Consider the following 18,965-nt stretch of genomic DNA (forward strand, 5'->3'; position numbering starts at 1 on the left):
GTTCAAACTTGCTCAGTTTCATCCTGTTCACTGCTGCCCAGTGCTCCATTCTGTCCAAATCCCTCTGCAAGACTTTTCATTCAAACAGCATCTCCCACTTTGGTATCCTCAGCAAATTTTACTAGTGGTGCATTCATTTCCTGCATCAAGATTATCGATAAAAGTAGTGAACAAAATGAGCCCTACAATTGAGGGCACATCACTGGTGACAGGTCACCAGCCAGATGTAGCTCCATTCACTACAACCCTTTGAGCCTTGCCCTTCAGCCTCCAGCTCAGTGTCTGTCTGCTCATCTTGCAGAAGGATGCCATGAGGTAAGTAAGCCTCACTTAACTAAAAACCAGTGGGTGGGTGACCTCATCATAGAAAGGTATCAAATTAAACAGGGTTTCTCTCTGAGAACCCATGTTGACAGTGCCTGATGATCTCATTGTTCTTTCGAAGCCTTTCAGTAGTACCAAGTATGATGCTCTCCATCAGTTTTGTAGAAACTGAGATTAGACTAACATATACATAGATTCCTGAATCTTCCCTTTTTGTAAACTGGAATAACACTGCCTAGCTTTCAGTCAGCAGGGACCTCAGCCACTAATTTTTCAAGAACTAAAGCTAGTGATTTTACCTCCTTAGGAACATACACTTGCTGTTTGTTCAGACAGATAACTAACTTACTTTTTCTTTAGTAGTGATAAATTTTGGAACTTGTTTATTTTGGGATGATATTCAAACTTTAAATATAGACAAGTCAGGTAAAACAAACCACCCATGATTTATTCAAATTGGTGTAAAATGCACCTAATTTTGTTGTACGGAGTTGTAAATTCTACTAATACAGAATCATTGAATGGTTGATGTTAGAATGCACCTCTGGAGGTCACCTGGCCCAACCAGCCTGTTAAAGGCCATCTGGAGTTGGCTGCCAGGGCTATTTCTGCATGGTTTTCAAGGAGGGAGACTCCACAACTTCCCTGGGTAACGTGTTCCAGTGCTTAGTCACACTCACAGTAAAAAGTTTCCTGCTGTTTAGAGGGAACCTCCTGTGTTTGAGAGTGTGTCCATTGCCTCTGTTCCTGTCACTGGGCACCAGTGAAAAGAGCCTGACTTCATCCTCTTTGCACCTTCCCTTCAGTTATTCCCATACATTAAGAAAATTCCCCATGAGCTTGATCTTCTCCAGGCTGAATGGTCGCAGTCTCAGTCTCTCCTCCTGGGAGAGATGTTCCAGTCCCTTGGTCATCTTTGTGGCCCTTTGTGAACTCTCTCTGGTGTGTCCATGTCTCTCATACTGAGGAGCCCAGAAGTGGACCCAGCACTCCAGGTGTGGTGTCAGCAGTGTGGAGCTGCAGGGAAGGATCACTCACCTTCCTGCACCTCCTGGCAACGTTATCTCATGGTATCCTGATACCATTTGCTTTTTGGCAGCCAGTGTACAAAATACTTAAATACCATTAGTGTGTGCAAAAACCTCTGCACAAGATGGTTGTGGTCTACAGAGCCACATAATGGAACTTTTAAAGCAATGTTCAGTGTATCCAATAAGGGAAGAAATGATGTACTGCATTTAACTGTGCAGTATAGCTCAGATGCAATACTGCATAGTTAAATAGTGTTTCTGGATTTAGAAGTATACATGCAGAGAACTTTGTAATTTATGTGCTTTCACTGTTATCCATAGATGGTATGGGTTCTGCAAAAAGTTTAAATGGCACAAAAATAATGAAATTAATGATTTTGAAATCTGTTTTTAGATACTTTTTTTTTGATGATTGCATGGTAATGTTCAATATGGCAGTGTATTATTTTCTGAAAAGGTAATTTTGTCTAGGGAAGGTTGAGTGTACTTTCTTTGCTTCTTGTGTAAGGCTGGAAATTCATTGCATCCTTCTAAATAATATTAGGTATTAAAGCCAAACATTTTGTCTAAGTATTGTTGTGTACATACTTGGCCATGTTCAGCAACAGTATAAGCAGGAGTGATTTTAGGGACTGCATCATGTTATATATATGACGATTATATGAAGCACAAGTGGATAAATCTAGGATGTCTGGAGCTGGAATTGATGTGTCTTGGAACATCATAAATCTGTTCTTCTTTCTTTTTTCCTGTGCTTTCCTGTTACTGCTGTTTGTGATAAACATGACTTGTGCTCTCTGCCTACTTCTTAGAGGTGGTATTCACTTCTCTGGGTTTTTTTGACCACTTTGTGTAAATACTTTGTTCTTCTGTAATATTTAGCCATGGTAGAGCTTTACTTTGCTGAGGATCCCCAGATAGTGCATCAGGTTGCAGTACTCCAGGACTCTCTTTTGATTTGCTGGATTCTCACTCCATAGCTTATTTGCCAGCTTTTGGTTCCAGTCTTCTGTTAGCCTCTCGTTTTGAGAGCTGGACTTTGTCATGCAGCTACAAAACCACTTCTCCATCTAGAGCTGATGATCCAAAGATCCTCATGTGGGTAATTTTTCAAGAACTAAAGCTAGGTGTTTACCTCCTTAGAAGCACAACATATTGAAGAGTGATCTCTGACGTGTCCTCTAAGCACCATTTTTCATGATACTTGTTTCTAGATGAAAGTGGGAGGGAAGCTGTATGCTTATCTTGCTGTACATTTCTCAGTGCTCAGGGTCATTTTCTGTTGCATGTTCAGGATTAGCTGCATGGAAGGCTTTGGAGATTGAGGACATTGTATTGTTTCTGAAATTGGGTGGATTTGGTAAAGTTTGGGCAGCAAGTGTTACACTCAGCATGTCTTAAACCATTCATGGTACAGTGTTTAATAGCCAGGGTTTAAATTGCCTGAAGTGTGAGTCTGCAGATAATCACAGTTTTAGTGATTCACCACAGAATTTTTAGCTCACATAATGAAGATTGTCTCTTTCTCCAAATATCTTTTTGACCATACTTAAGTTTATCTTACAGTTGATTTGAAGTCCCTTCTTGCTTGACTCCAGATCAGGTAAAGGGTTTTACTCCCATGGCACAATGCCAGGAAAGTTGTGTTGTTTGAACTGTGTGTAAAAGGGTTTTCAGTTCTTCTGGCATGCAGTCCTTTGAAGCAGCATAGCAGTCAGCATAAAGTAGCACAAGTGAAGGCTTTGAGTTGTGTGCTGCTGAATAGAAACAGTGAAAGATCTCAGAGATAAATGGTGGGCAAGGAATGCATAATGCACAGCAGAGGCGGTAAGTGCTTGGCTTGGAGCTAATACACCACCATCAATTTCATCCTCTGCTCACATAGGAAAAGGTTTATAAAAGTCTCTGGAACTCTTGGAGTGTATCAACACATGCACTTTTTTGAAAGCAATGCCAATTTGAGCAGCAGCTGCTTTGTTTTGTCCTTCTTTACTATGCCATGAGTTGAATCCAGGAAGCGTTTTGTTGGAAAAATAATTTGGCAGACAGGTTTGTTTTCAACTAGGATCTGTCTGTTACAGTTGTTCAGTGGAAGGAGGACTGAGATACTGTGAATTACTGCTGTAGGTTGCCGGGAAAGGAGGGACTTGAGCTTGGGACTGCTGTTCAGATAAATGTGCAACTGTGCCCTTGGGCTCCACACCTAGGTTTTGTGTGACTGGATAGAATCTGCAACAGGGAAGTGGCTTTGTTTATTAGGTAATTAAAACTTGTGAGCAGCTCAGGTGCAGATAATCTTGCTGACTAATATTTTTTTTCCTTTTTGTTCTTTCATTCTTTTGGCTTAGAGTGATCACGAGTGGGTTTTTTGTTTCTTACGGGCTTTTGGTGCTGGTTGCTTTTTGGAGGGAGGTGTGGATGTCTACCGACACTTTCAGAACTGAAACTGGAAGGAATTGCTGGTGCTTAATTTATTTTTTGTGTAGGCTTGGAAAATTAGAGGAAAGAGGGAAAAAATGCAACCCCGAATTGCAGCCAAATCAGAGCCAGTTTCTTGAATTTCTGAGGATGTGTGAAGTTCATTTTAGTTCTTCTATTGAAGCATCAGTGTACTGTAATTAATTGGCATTTCAGTTGTATGGATAATTTCTTTGTATTTCCTTGAGCAGTTGCATCACATGGAATGAGTTATATGTGCATGTTTGTGCTTTTATTTGAGAACAAATGTTGATGAAGAAGTGTTCTCAAGGGGGTCTGATAGCTGAAAAAGAGACTCTTACTGTTTCTCTGATAATGCTTGTTCAGGAGCTTGTGTTCCTATTTTGTTGATCTAAAGTGATGAAAATAAACAATTCCTAGCTGATGACTTACTCAAGAGTTGGTGTTATTTATGAAGTAAAAAAACAAAATATGTCTGTTTTTTTCACTTTGTTGTGTTTTCTGTCATAATGAAACGTCTGTCATCTTTTGGCCAGTAGACTTGCAATTTATTGTAGCATTTGTGATGGCATGTGACTCTGCACTATGTAAGAGTTAAGAGAAGCATTTTGGCCTGCTAAGTCTACACAACACCTTTTTTCTCTATAGTTGGCATTTAATAATTTACTTTTTATTCGGGTTTTTTTTTAGCTTTAAAATGGAAGTTTTTCTGGGTCTGCTAAAAAAAAAGTCAAGCATTGTGCTCCTTACAATAATCACTATGAAATGATCATGATTTAAATAAGTCAAATATATGGACCTTTTTTGTATACCTGAAAGTGGTTTTATGTTTTCTTACAGCTAACAGAAGACGAAATTGCAACTATTTTGAAATCTACTCTTAAAGGACTTGAATATTTGCACTTTATGAGAAAAATACATAGAGATATAAAAGCTGGAAACATCCTTCTTAACACCGAGGGACATGCAAAATTAGCTGATTTTGGTGTGGCTGGCCAGTTAACAGTAAGTAACTGTGGGAAGATAATTTTAAGATGCTATAGTGCTCCCAACCTTTTTCTTTCACCTTTGTCCTCTGCCTTGAATTTTGTGTCTGGGCAGTATCACTGCCACTAGTGGTATTGGCAGAACTGACATTCTTTATCATGGCGAGTATTTAATGTGCTGCAGGCCTATTTGGTTTTTAGTTGTTTGTTTTTATAGCCCAGTGCATCAAGTGCCTGATGATCTCTTTAAATTTTAGTATGAGGTTTATTGTCACCTCTTTGGCCTGTGTAGGCTGATGGGCTGAATCTGTTTGGTCTTAATTGGAAGTCACTAGCATTTGATCTTTGGGTGGATAATTTAACTTTAAATATAGAATTGATATTAAAATAATCTGAAAATAGGCATCCCTGGTTTAATGTCATAAATAATATAATTACAGGATACAATGGCAAAACGTAATACTGTTATAGGAACTCCATTTTGGATGGCTCCTGAAGTCATACAAGAGATTGGCTATAACTGTGTGGCAGACATCTGGTCCCTTGGTATAACTTCAATAGAAATGGCTGAAGGAAAGCCTCCATATGCTGATATTCACCCAATGAGGGTAAGTGTGTTGGTGGCATTTTTTATTTTTGTTTTAAAAAAAACAACTCTCAAACCCACAAACATTCAAAACCCCCTAATACTGGAATCATAAAGCTGTATGTTTATGAAGAGAGATTTTAATACTAACAATTTTTGCTTTCTGTATTGCTTCCTCTTGACTCCAGTTTCTCTGTGTTTTAACACATTTCTGTAAGGTTTTTTTCTGTATCCCCACTTGAGAGGGGGCTGCAGCAGGATGCTCTTAATTTGCTTTGGGGTCATATATAGAATCTGTTTCATACTGCACTTGGAGATTTGCATCACCAAGACTCAGTCTGCTTTTGAAAGGCAGTTTTGAAATAAAGATGACCTAAAGAAGAATTCAGAACTGTCCTATGGGAGTAGTGCTAATATTATTATTATTAGTTACACCTGACAGCTTTTATTTATTAGTGACTCCTAAGGTCTCTTAATGAATGAGTTTACTTTTTGCAAAATAAAATGTAAATAGAATTAGTTGCTTTATGAGGAGTAGCAGTTAGAAAGGAATTACTTGGAGAAGCTAATGGGGATCAATGTTTATTTAGGGATAACTTGACGCTGTTAATTGTGCTGCTGTTACAATGCTGCTTTCGTAATAAGCTATAGAACAGCTATGATGATTGCACTGATGCTCCATTCTTAAATTGTTTAAAACCCATTTTGAATTAAGAAGGCACTTTATGTTGCTTAAAGCATACCATTCTCCAGAAAAATCTTAGAAATTTTGCTGCAAAATTGTAATGCGTATTAAATTATTTTATTCAGTTTTCTTTTGCTGGTGCCTCATGTATCAGAATCTTAACAGAAAGAAATCACCACTATAGAAAGAGAAGGTACTGTTCATATACAGTTACTGTAAGGTGATGCACATCTGAGTTCAGGTGTATTTAGTGCTATTTTTGTTTGTGGGGTTCTTGATTTTTGGTTGTGTGTGCTCTTTGGAGGAGAGATGTTTCCTGAAATTTTTGTTAAAGCTAGTGAGTGATTTTAATTTAGAAACATTACATCATTTTGGAAGCCAAGTTTAGTAGTTTTCCTGCAGCATATTTTTCTTCCATGTAATTAACTGCTTTAAAATTGCAATTCAAACTAAAAATACCCAGGTGAAAGCTATCAACAAAATAAGTATCTCTGAAGCTGGATTTTGATGGGAATTTAAGGTGAAATAACCTGTAAAAATATTTTGAAGAATGATTGATGGCAAACTAACTACCCTAGATCATGCTGGGATTTTTGATTATACTTCTGACAAAAACTCCTTAATTACATCTGAGTAACATCACTGTATGTAGTTGCACCAGCTGCTGAAAGGTGAGGACTGCATTATCAGAGTGGATTTTTATGTGCATGACAATAGCTGCTTATAAATCAAAGGTCATTGTGTTTGAATGCTTGTGGATCTGTTTAATTCTTGCAATCAAGTGAATGCTATCAAAGGCCAATGTAATGTAACACAATTCTGGATTACATACAGCATGTGTTCTTGTTAATGAATTACATTTAAATTACGTTATGGTTTTTAAGGGCTTGTATGTAGTCAGTATTCTTTCGTATATTTGATACCTTCAGTTTTTCTTAATTTTTATTAGTGAGTTGTTACAGTGGTTAACAAGAAATACACAGATTTAAGTTGCAATAGTTTTTCTGGTGTCATATGATACAGCTTCACAGGACTTTTGGCCATATGTAGATGCTTTGTTTAAGTTATGATACAGAATTGATACAGGCAAGCATGAAAGCTTGGGCAAATTTTCATTGCTTTTCCTAGATGTTGCTGGAGTTCTGTGGTATTTATGTAAGGCACAATTTTGTTGCCTGGGAATGCATAGGGAAATTACCATGCACACTAGTTTGCTGTAGGCTGGTTGGCACTGCCACAAAGTTAATGCACTGCCAGTAGGCCATTTCCTTGTCAACTGCATTTACAGTTTAATAGAAATATTACATGACTTCTTTAAACAAGTGTTTTGGCAGAGAGGAAATAGCAGATTCCATGCAAACAAGCATAGCTTCCTCTGCTTAACCACACTCTGACTTCTCCAAAGATTTGTACTAGTTTCAGATGGGAAAGAAGTAGTGGGGGATGCAAAATGGAATTTCAGGTGGGAGAGGGAAGAAGAAGCAGGTTTTTTCTGGTTAAGTATTTCTGTCATAGTGTATTTGGCTGTAAGTGTCATCCAGGCTATTTCACACAGAATCACAAGGTTGGAAGAGACCTTCAAGATCATCAAGTCCTACCCAAGCCCTAACACCTGAACTGAACCATGGCACTGAGTGCCACATCCAGTCTTTCTTTAAACTCTTCCAGGGATGGCTACTCCACCACCTCCCTGGGCTGGCTATTCCAGTACTTTATCACTCTTTCTGTAAAAAACTTTTTCCTACTATCCAACCTATATTTCCCTTGGCACAGTTTAAGATTTATTTCACTTCTTCCTGCTGCAAACTTGAGTTCAACAGGAGCTGTAGTTGTCACACTTGGTTTGAGGCTCAAAGGTCAAGAGCAATTGCCAGCTCAGTAGTTTTAATGCTTTATTCACCTAAGAATTATGGACTGTCTCAATACTCGATGTCAGTGTCCTTTTCTGCTTTTGCTAATGATGAAAAGTGAAACCTCTGTGTATTTTCTATGTTTTTTTTCAGGTAGTTATAATGGAGAGAGAAATAGAGATGTCCTCAAGGTTGCCCTAAAACAGGGTGATACAGCTGCTAGAAATAGTAGAATAGTAGAAATAGTAAGGAATTTGCTGATAAAAAAAAAAAATCATTTAAACTTAAATAATTTAACCCATCTAGCAGGACTAAAAGCATGTTGATTGCAGCAGACTGTGCAGCACCCAGGGTTAATGTGGCTAAAAGTGTCTGCATCTGCCTTTGATTGCTCTGCTGTGATGAGCAGTTAGCAATTTATAGTGGAGCTAATTAAAGGGGACTTGGTTGTGGTTCTAGGTCAAGACTCAGTCTCTTCCTCTGAAACTGCAGTGATGTTTTAACAGCTGAATTCCCATGTCCCCATTGACTGCAGCATATATGCTGTCCTGTAGTGATAAAATATGTGTGTCCTACTCCAGACAAAACTTAATTCAAACCATTAACTGTTTTGTTCAGTCACTCCTCTGCATGTGATATCTATCCTTAGTATTTCTAAATTTGTTATTTTTAATCTGTGATGAGAGCACAGAGAATGGGCTGTTATAGTGTAACTGCTGTGATTTTGCTCTTTTTCTAAAAACTGGTAACATGCCTGTGAAATATCCTCTGTCTTTGCTAAAGAAACCAGGATCTCAAATTGTCATGTAAGAATTGTTTTGGTGGAACATCCTTTAAGCTGCATGATTTTCATATGATCCTTCTGCTGCTGGTATTTGGCTTTAATAACACTTTGCCATAAAGCTAGTCTTTAAACTTAAGCATGGCTCTTTTTCAGGTCCTTCTCTAGGCCCCCCTTACTAAAATTTTTCTTAATATTCATGCAGTGATGTGATCAGTTATTCCTGCAAGGCTGAGATTTTTATGATCAATTTAAGTGTGGGCTGCTGCTGTTAGAGACATCCTGTCCATAGCCAGTTCCTGACCTTTTGTTAAGCAAACACTAACATTATTGTTGCCTCACATGGAGTTGGATAAAGCAGCTGATGTTCTGAAAAGTTAACGTGATAGAAACCTCCTAGAACTGGGCCAGAGAAGTTGCAGGAGCGTGTAGTGGACAGAGGAAACAGCCTGAGGGGAGTTGCTGCTTTTCAGCCTTTTAGACCAACTGTAAAATGGCAAGATGTGTGTTTTATGAAATTTTCTCCTCTGTGCAAGGTGAACAGTTACTGACAGGTTGGTAGTAGCTCTCTTACAAAAGACAAGGAAATAAAAAGAGTAAAAAAGCCCAAGCGCTTTTCTTTCATGCTTATCAGGCAGCTGCAGTAATTCACATTGTTGTGGCATGGAAGAAGCTGGTGCTAGATTTGTTTTTCAACACTTCACAGTATTGGTCTTTGTTTCTTTATGGTGAAGTTTGTTGGAAATGGACATGTGGGCATCACATGTTCTGCAGTGAATTGGAGGAAGCCAATTTGAACTGCTTCCATTTGCCTTAAGTTCAATCATGATATTTATTTTTCCATGGCACTTACCCAGATTATCCATGCCTCCTGCTTAGCCTGTGTCATTTCCACCCTGGACTAATCTGTTTGTAATAACCTTTTATTCCTGATGTATTTTATAACAAACTACAATTTCCCGTTTTTTTAATTCTCGACATATTGAATTTAAACTGGAGATTGAAGTGAGAATTATTGCTCTGTAGGGCTCTAAGAAAAAAGAGGTGTCATGTGGAGCATGGCAGTCAAACTGGGACCAGTTTTTTCAGCCATTAGGAAGACACTTTTCTATATGCCTTTTGTGCCAGAAATTGAGGAAAGGGAAAAAACCCCCAACTTCTGTCTTTCTGTACAGTCACTCTTGCATTTCTCCTCTCCAACATGTGGTGTTATCTCATTTCTGTTATTTTCTTTAGGAGTTCACCTATCTTATCTCAGCATTACTGCTTTTAAATTAGACTAGGTTTGTAAAACTATATGGTTTTCTTATTTTAGTGCTTTTGCTTATCTTTGCAAAAGACTTTGAATTAACTTCTAAAAGTCCTTTACCTTTTAAGAACTTTCTATGAGACGCTGTTAATTTGTAACTTGATGTCTTCTTGCCTGCTGTGTCAAGATAGAGTGAGCTAATATTTAAAGAGTTTAAAATATGGATATTTGATTGTACATTATTGTTCATTATTTTACTACTCTTCACAATCTTGTGGAAGAATGACAGTGAGCTGTGCTGTTTTAAGGTGCAAGTAACATGTGTTTGCTGTGGGGACCCCAAGGCACTGATGTGATAGGACTGTGACAGTAGAGAAATTGGAGGAGCATGTGTTCTGTTTTCAAAGAGCTGTTGTAAGACCTTTGGCCCTCTCTAGGCTTTAAATGGAATTTTTGTATTTGCTTTATACACATCTAAATGCAGGCAGTGGGTGCAGAGGGGTGGTATTCCTGCCTGTTTCCATGCATTTCCAGCATCCATTTCTGCTGGAATGAGTGTTTAGGTGGTCACATGATAAGCTGGATCAGAAAACTAACCGAGTAACAAGAAGTAGCTTTCAATGATATTGTTAACAGGGTACTCCGACTAAGTGGGGACAAAAATGTGTGGGTGGTACTGATAGGAGAAATAGGTCATCTATTTTTGGGCCTCAGCCAAGTTGATTTAGGTAGTTGCAAAACCAGAGTCTCAGCTGGCCATCTGTAAATTTATTATTATTAAAACTTAGTAATTATTAAAGGAAACTGCAGAGCTTTTCTGAAGTTGACCCTTAGAAATGCTTGTCCTAAGGGACAAACTGACATTTTTGTGGCTGTCCTAATTGTCTTTTGAAGCTTTTTCTGGTTGGGCATATTGATAAAATTAGACAGAATTCTAGACCTTTCATGGCTGAGTGTTCCCCCACAAAGCCTTTCTCCTTCTCCATCGCGTTTCTGTTCTTCCATCTTTAAATGCTATTACTGTGATACAGCAGAACTTCTTGGAGGGAAACTTCCAGTGGTCTTCCATTTGCATGCAGCTGAAGTCAAGTTTTGATTCATAATATATTTGCCTCTGGTGCTGTTTGTAGCCAAAGTTTCAAATAGATGTTACAACTTTATTAAGGAAAAAAACCCATAAGCAGTGTTTACACCATGTATCTTAACAGAAGATAAAGTACGTTCTCTGCACAGACTGAGGAAAAAAAAACGATTTTAAAGGTGCTTTCCACATAAATCACCATGAGAAATACAAGTCCATATTCCATGGCATATGGAACATTTTTTCCTGGAGTGAGGAGTAGTAGTGGTGGTATGCGGTTCAGATCAGTTGCAGCTCTGCTAATACCAGTGTTGATCTGTATCTTTGGTAGTTTTCATTTTTTGTTCAACAACTTTTCAGGACTGAACTCTAAGGATGTGTGACATACTTAAGAGTTCTTAACAAAGGAAAGCGTTACATTTTAATTGAATATGCTGCTAATTCAAATTAGTAAACAACCTGTCCACCTGCTCTGATCAAAATATGAGAATTGCTGTGCAGGAATTGTTGTATGAATCAAAAACCAAAACAGATGAGGCAATACATTAAAAAAAAAGGGGTGCTAAATGCTTTTTTATTAAAGATTTATTTTATTTGTCAAAATAAGTGTATTCACTTAATTTACTTGTTAAAATAAATGTATTTACTTATTTATTTTAAATGAATGGGCAATGTTTATAGTGTGTGAACAGACCTCTTTGCCTGAACTGCTGATGGTGTGGTAAGTAAAGGCTGAGGTGCAGACCAGGTCCTAATGCCCTCTTCATGATTTGACTCCTTTCAACTCATCTGGAATAAGATGATAAATGTTGGGCAAATTAAAATGAGTAGTTGTGTACATTTGAACTTGCATATCTGTGCATGTTTTCCATTTTTTTGTGAGCAAATACCTGAGGTGCTACCTAAATGAAATATTTGCATAGAGTTTGCTAGAGTCTTAATATCCAGATAATGGATCTACTGATCACCAGGAGAGTTGCTATAATTGTAACAACAATTGGACTTGATAACTTATTTCATCAGCTATTATTCTTTAATTAGGTGCATGCATGTTTTTGATGGGTTGTTGTATGTACCTTAATGTCAGGAGATTGATTTCTAAATTTTCTGGAATACAATTAAGGCAACCATTACAGTAATGACATTTTGCTAGATAGAAAGAAGATTTTTTAGGTACTTTTTTCAGCTTGACATTACCTTTCATTGTGATTGACTTATTTTTAGTTGTGAATTGAAAATGAAATGAAGGGCAAGTTGTGGTCCCACAGAAAAAAATAATTTTCTGTCAAAGTTTCACTTGTGGTTCTTGGGCAAGCTGATCATGGAGCTGCAGAGATCCTACTCTATAGATTTTTTTCTTTTTAATTTCAAAGTGTGTATGGGTCTCCAAACTCAAAGTACGATTTATGATTTTAGTTCAAATATGTTTGGTGTTCACTCATATATGGAAGGTGATTTCAAGTACTTTCTTCCTTAAGCTCTTATTTTTCATGGAAATGCTAGTCATAGATACAGGCATAGTACCCTTTGAACATAACTTCTTCTTTAATGTGTAATGCCTGCAGGATTAATGCAGGCAGTGAATTTCCAAAGGATTTAATTTCCTTATTTGTTTGTGATCTGCCCTCCTATGGACTTGCTGTAGAAGTGAAGGGGAAAAATTCTTATGAGTGAGGAAGTCAGCCCAGGGAAGAGCTCTAGGGGTATAGTCTAGTTTCTTGTGGTACAGAATTACGATTTCTTTCAGTTTTTCAGTGTGCCTAGCATAGAATTTTAATGAAAATTCCTATGGCATGGCTTAGTCAAAATATATAAATGGACTGAAAAGAAGTGGTGTGTGAATTCTCCTCAGACAATGAAGACAAGTTTAGAAGTATCTGGTTGCAAAACACATGAAATATAGCATATGATATTTTATTTATTTCCTTAAATTGCAATCAGCAGTTCATTGCTTGACTTTACCAGGCTCAGTGATGAGTATTTAGCCTCCTGGGGAATGATGAGCCAGCACGGCAGCATCCAGTTTCCAAGACTGGACAGTTTGCTATGCAAAGGGATTGCAGGTTTAACATCAGCCCATTTCATGTGAAAGAAAGATTTGTAATACTACTATGAAAGCAAGATAGGAAAAAATACCATTTGTTCTCTGGCAAAACTTCAAAGATAGTAAAATTTTTCTTCCTAATAGGCCAAGGAACTTTTCAAAGAGATTCTGCCATATGGCTTCCCGAACAAAGGATTGACAGATCTCTCTGGTTTATTGAACTCTTGAATGGTATGACATTAGCATTGATTTGCAGTGAAAACACTAGATTACTTGAGGTGTGCTCAGTGATTAAACTGGAGGATGATAGCATCCTATTCCTGTTCACATTAAAGCTTTTCAAAAAGTCTATAATCTGATGTGAGTAATTGTTGTTTTCCTGCCTTTTTTATTTACCCTCCTTTTTTCTTGCATCTCTCTATCTTGCTTTTTTTTTCAGTGAGGAGATGGTTTGAAAGTTCATGTAACAAAACTATATAAATAAAGTGTAATTAAAGCTATATAAACTGCAAGTTTATATAGTGCAATTAAACTATATAATTAAAGTGCAATGTAAATAAAGTGCAATTAAAGAGTAGTTGCAGAATCTAGCATACATGTTTGATTGTGGCTTAGAGAATGAGTTGTCACTTCTTCACATCACCAGAATTTTCTTTATGTCACTAGAACTTTTCGAAGTAGAATTAATGTTTATTACTGTTAAAAGTATAAATTCCTTACATTTTAAAATTATGTCGGGTTTGCTGGTGCATATGTGCTAAAAGGAAATGTAAATCTGTCATGTGTAATAAAGTAGCAGAAGCAGAGAATATTTGAAATTTGTACTGGAACTGGAGTTTAACTTGAATTAAATGGAAGACATTTATTGCATGCTTGTAAATGAGGATTTAATTAAAATTAAATTAGTGCATCTTTTTAGACTTTCCCCTGAATAGGAAATTTGAGACATGCTTCAGTTGATGGTTGGTTTTCTCTGACTTTGATTAATCACTTTCAAAGTAAGTGGAGGATCAGTACAGTAATTTCATAATTACACACAAGTGAGTTAACTTGAAACTTTTAACTAAAATAACTGTAAAGGGAGTTTGATCTTGGTTAGTTTCATGTAATGCTGAGCTTCTTCTGTGAGTGATTCAGATTCTTAGTAGTGCTAATCTGAAAGAAGGACCCATACCATGATGCTACCTGTTTATTTACAAGGTGCTTCGGTGGTAAATGCTGGATCTGGAAAAATTCTTTTTCAAAGATATTAGAACAGTAAACAGAGGTCGAATGAAGCCATGAAATTAATGAAAATATGTTTTATGACTTGAGTGAGCAGTGGCTCAAGCCCTGTGCCTGTGAACATTGTTAAAGGTTGTTGGATAGAGCCGTTAATGAGGGTGAAGCCCGGAATGCGTTCGGCACAGGGTAACAGCACCCACTGGGCCTGAGCTGGCTGCTTTCTCCTGGGCAAATGTTAACAGCAAACAAGCAGACAACCTTCTACCTAAAGGCTTATTCAGAAGTTTTGGAATTGCTATAGATTGCTCATTTGTGATGTTAGTAATATTGTAAACATAGATCAGAGTGCAAAGCAAAATTAGTTTGCAACTTGAAGATCTCAAGAAAATTTTATTTGGAATAGGCAATCATCAAGAGTCATTAAATCTAAAATGACAATTTTAACATATCAAGGCTTTTCTATTAATGAGTTTACAGCCATTGTTATTAAAAAAAAAACAACAACTTTCCATCATTTGTACATGTAATTGTATGCTGAATTTATTCAGTTTCTGTTTAACCTGCACTATGGATGTGGAAAATAGTTCAGCAAGGTGTTTATGCACAGATTTAGGAGAAGTAATTTTATTAACAATTCTGTAATGTCTTCCAGGATATTGTCAAGTATACCACTTTTAAGTCAAGAGCCATACATATTAGCTAGAAATATACTTCCATTTCTTTTTACTATTATCTTTCAAGTTCTAGGGTTAGCACTAAATATACAAGGTTAATTTTTATGCAGTCTGGCAATTAGCTTCATTAAAGAGGAGGGAATCTGTACATTGCTTTTAATTGAATTGTCTGTTTGAATTTTTTTGTATACAACTAATGTCTTTTTAAGCCAAAAAAGAGCTCGGTAAACAATTTTAAGACATTCTTGGAAACTTGAATTAATGTTTATTTATTGAAGTGAATTGTATGTTCACTTTTTTTAAAATGTTTTCTGTCAGTATAGCTAGTTGACCTAGAGGAAGTGCTTTAGAGACTTGACTGCTGTATTGTCAATTTCTTAGCTCATTATTACAAGTTTTAAAAGCAGAAGTGTATTTACTTGGATTTTAGTTAAAGTGATATTTGATTTTTTTTTTTTATATGTGGCGAAAACCGCAATCAAATTAGGAGGAAAATATTAAGCTTCTATTGCTACTTACCAGAAGATTTTTATATGCTTTGAGCCTATACTGGTTGTTTACTTCATAAAGGATCTAAAAAATTGCTTAGATTGGGAGGTGGTTAAAATTTGGAATGAAGAAAGCTTATTAAGACTGCATGTACCCTGTTTCTGTCATGGTATTATATTGCCTTAAAATGTACACTAGGTAATTTTTAAAGAGGATGATGCATATTTAATGAAGAAATTTATTTATTTAAAAGGAAGGGTTGCCAATCAGTCTAAATTTGCTTCAGTTAAAACTTGATGGTCTAAAGACAACTTATAATCATTTTCTTGTTGTAAAGTATTGTCAAATTTGTAGTAGTATCAGTTAAGTTTATGGAAACTTTGTTTTTAGGTGGTTTAAAATAGAAGTAAATCTTTAATTTGTATTTGATGGCACCTGTTTTCATTTTGTTTCCCTGGCAACACCAGTGGTATCAAAAATTGCCTGTAGACCACCCTGGTTTTAGAGAAGAATGAAATCAGCCTGGCTCAGCCTTTGATTTTACTTACTAAGTACTTAGACAAAGCTTTAATACACAGTCAGTACTTTACAAACTAACTCAAATTATTTGAGTATACAACTTGTGATTTTGTTTTTTTAATTAGAATTTTCTGTACTAATGCCAGTTTTTATTGTTCTGCTGTTTTTAAAATGCACTGAGATACAGGAAGTATTTTTGATATACTGTCTCAAGAAGTGTGTTTGAAAGCTGTAATAACTACCTGCAGAAAAGTAGAGTAAAAATTCATAGTTTTTAGATAACACAATCTGTCTGCTTTTAAAGCTGTGTGGATCCAAGGTTTTCTTCCAGTTGTAAGTTGTCATTATTTGCATTCCCACAGGAAACAAAAACAACATGAGTGTTACCTCCAGATTCTGTTTTTTTCTGTGCTTCTTTACTATGTCTGAGAATTCACCTTATGAAAATTACGTATGTGGTGTTCCAAATGCCACAAATCTTAATACATTATCAGTTTGTGTTTCAGAAACACAAACATGGACATAATTCTTCCAAACACTGCTTATCATTATCTGCTTGCCTAAAAAACTCTACTGATAGAAGCCTCATCTGCTGTGAGGAGCTCCTCCTCTGAGCTCCATGCTAGACTGTTAACAAATGAAGAAAAAGTTGGTGTTCTTGTAGAGCACTTCGGATTTTTAGTAACGGTTACAGGAACACTGGACAGTCTGAGAAGTTTTAGGTGTCTTACATTTTCCATTCTCCCCCAGAAACTTAGAATAATTTTGGAAGATAGTGAAGTAATCTGTTCCCAGAAAAGAGAGTACCTCTGATGGAGCTGATGGGTACCTGTGGTGCTGTACTTGCCAGTGTCCTGCTGCTGGGACTGGAGGCATTAGAGATGGCAGCCCAGTATTTTCTCTGCTGCTGCTCCTTTCCTCATGCTATGAGAATGTAAAACAGGTAGCATCAGCCAGCACAAGATTCGTTGGCAAACTGACATGCATGTGTGTAAAGAGTCATCTGTTTCAAGTGGGATGTTCCTTAAGAAATGTAATCATCATGAACTCTGACCTGGGACAGAGGGCACTTCTGCACTGGGCAGGTACGTCCAGACACAAGTGAACTTTGCCTGTACTGTCCCCCTTTCAGTTTGCTCCAGGAGTGTCTCTGGAGCAACTGTGTGCATACTGTAAATGTCTTGCTTTTTTGTTTGTTTCTCTGAGTAATATGACTAATTTGTGCAAGCTGTGTTTTTTGATGTTTAGAAGTAGCTAGCATTTGATTCTTGTGGTGAAAATGAGCATATGCAAGTTCCTAATTTGTAAAACATGCTGTTGTTAAACAGTCAGAGTAATTAAATTATTTAGAGAAATTGGCACAAAGTTTCTTAGAACTTGATCCTTCTAGCAGTTGTGTGAATTGTCATGTATGAATTGTGACTGTGGAGCAACTGGTTGCATTGCCACTTCCTGGTGTGAAAATATGTGGAGTGTGCAGTAGCTGGAAAGTTCTTTTTAGACTGGAAATGTTATGGTAAGCTGATGGTGCTTGAGAAAGGTCTTACTGCTGTAGGCCTGAGTGAGCAGTAGGACAGGCTAAAAGCCAGAGGACATGTCTGTCTGTCTGTCATGGATGAGTGTTGAAAAGTTGGGGGGTGCTCCCTCTGACAGCCATGCTGGCTGAGGGCAGGCCGTGATGCGGCTGCAGCTCAGGAGCAGTGCAGTGCCCTGCCTCTGTACCCAAAGGCATGTACCTGGCCTCTGAGCTTGTTTCCAGCTTTACCTCTCTCCATGTGGGAGATGCCTTCTGTTTCAGGCTGTAATTCATAACCCTTAGTGCAGAATTCATTCACAGCACCTGGACTGAGTGTGGACACAGAAGTGCATGTCACCAAGGGGCTAAAGCATATGCTGCAGGATTTCTGCTGCTGGCTTGTTGACTTTGTGCATGTTCTGGTTAGATTAAGGTTCAGTTCAGCATTAAGTTAGCTGATGCAAAATTTAACCAATTTAACCTATTAGTTGGTTTTTTTTTTTTTAAGTTAGTTACTGCAGGAGAACAGTGTATTCTTCTGCAATGTTTCTGACCTAGCATTGTGATTCCTAAAGCTGCTTTAGTGTTGTCTGGAAAGAACTTTGATAAAAATCAACTAGACTAACATGCCCATAATATAAGAGTTTGTTCTTGACCCCTTAGTACTTACAGATGAAGTCAGTGGGTATAATGTTCATTTTTTTAAGCTATTAAGTTATATATGTCTTTCAGGTATTGTTTCATACACTGACCATGTTCTTTTCCTACTGCTTTTTAATAGTCTAGTTGGGATATTACCTTAACTCCTTACCTGTATTGAGAAAACAAAAACATTGTTGGCTCAGCTTTCTTTCACTGAAGGGAAGTTCTTTTTCTGTAAAATTAACGTTAACAGAAGAAGAAGGTGTATCCTGAACATCATAATTACGTTTGTTACACATTTAATTAATGACAGTTATGAGAAGACACATGGTGAGTAGAAGGAAACTGCCAAACCTGGCATTGACACAGGACCTTTTTTTTTGCCTTTTGCAACACAACTTTGATCAAAAGATGCTCTTGATGCATGTTACTAAAATAACTAACTTTCACACTCCAGAATTTCAGCAGTTGACAAAAGTCTCCATCTTTATTGGTTTCCTTTGACAGTTATATTTATAAAAATAGCCTCTCAGAGGGACTTCAGGCAGCAACCTGGATTACTAGGGCCCAAGACAGCAAATCAGGAGCTAAAAACAGACACTGGAAATATCTTGCTTTTGTTTAAATTTGAGAATTGTTACCTAGGCTCTGCTACTGTAGTGTACACATAGGATGATTTGACTTCTGCGTTATTCCCTTCTCTAGCTTTGTTTTGCTTTCATGATAGGAATCAAAAACTCTATCATAATTTCATAATTGCTATGGCCAAGTGGGCTTTAGTTAAAGTATTGAATTATTTATTTGTATTTCACTACTTATTTATAAACATCTGGGGAATTTTAGTA

General features: G+C 37.1%; 1 protein-coding gene across 1 annotated transcript in view; it reads left to right on the plus strand.

The window, feature by feature from the left end:
- Positions 1-18,965, plus strand: part of STK3 (serine/threonine kinase 3) — a 125,541-nt gene that overhangs the window by 22,164 nt on the left and 84,412 nt on the right. Inside the window, exons 5-6 of the mRNA XM_005479477.4 lie at positions 4,635-4,799; positions 5,221-5,388. Of these exons, the coding sequence (XP_005479534.2) occupies positions 4,635-4,799; positions 5,221-5,388 (333 nt within the window). The remainder of the gene's footprint in view (positions 1-4,634; positions 4,800-5,220; positions 5,389-18,965) is intronic.

The sequence above is a fragment of the Zonotrichia albicollis genome, chromosome 1 (genome assembly GCF_047830755.1).
Source record: "Zonotrichia albicollis isolate bZonAlb1 chromosome 1, bZonAlb1.hap1, whole genome shotgun sequence".
Lineage (NCBI taxonomy): Eukaryota > Metazoa > Chordata > Aves > Passeriformes > Passerellidae > Zonotrichia > Zonotrichia albicollis.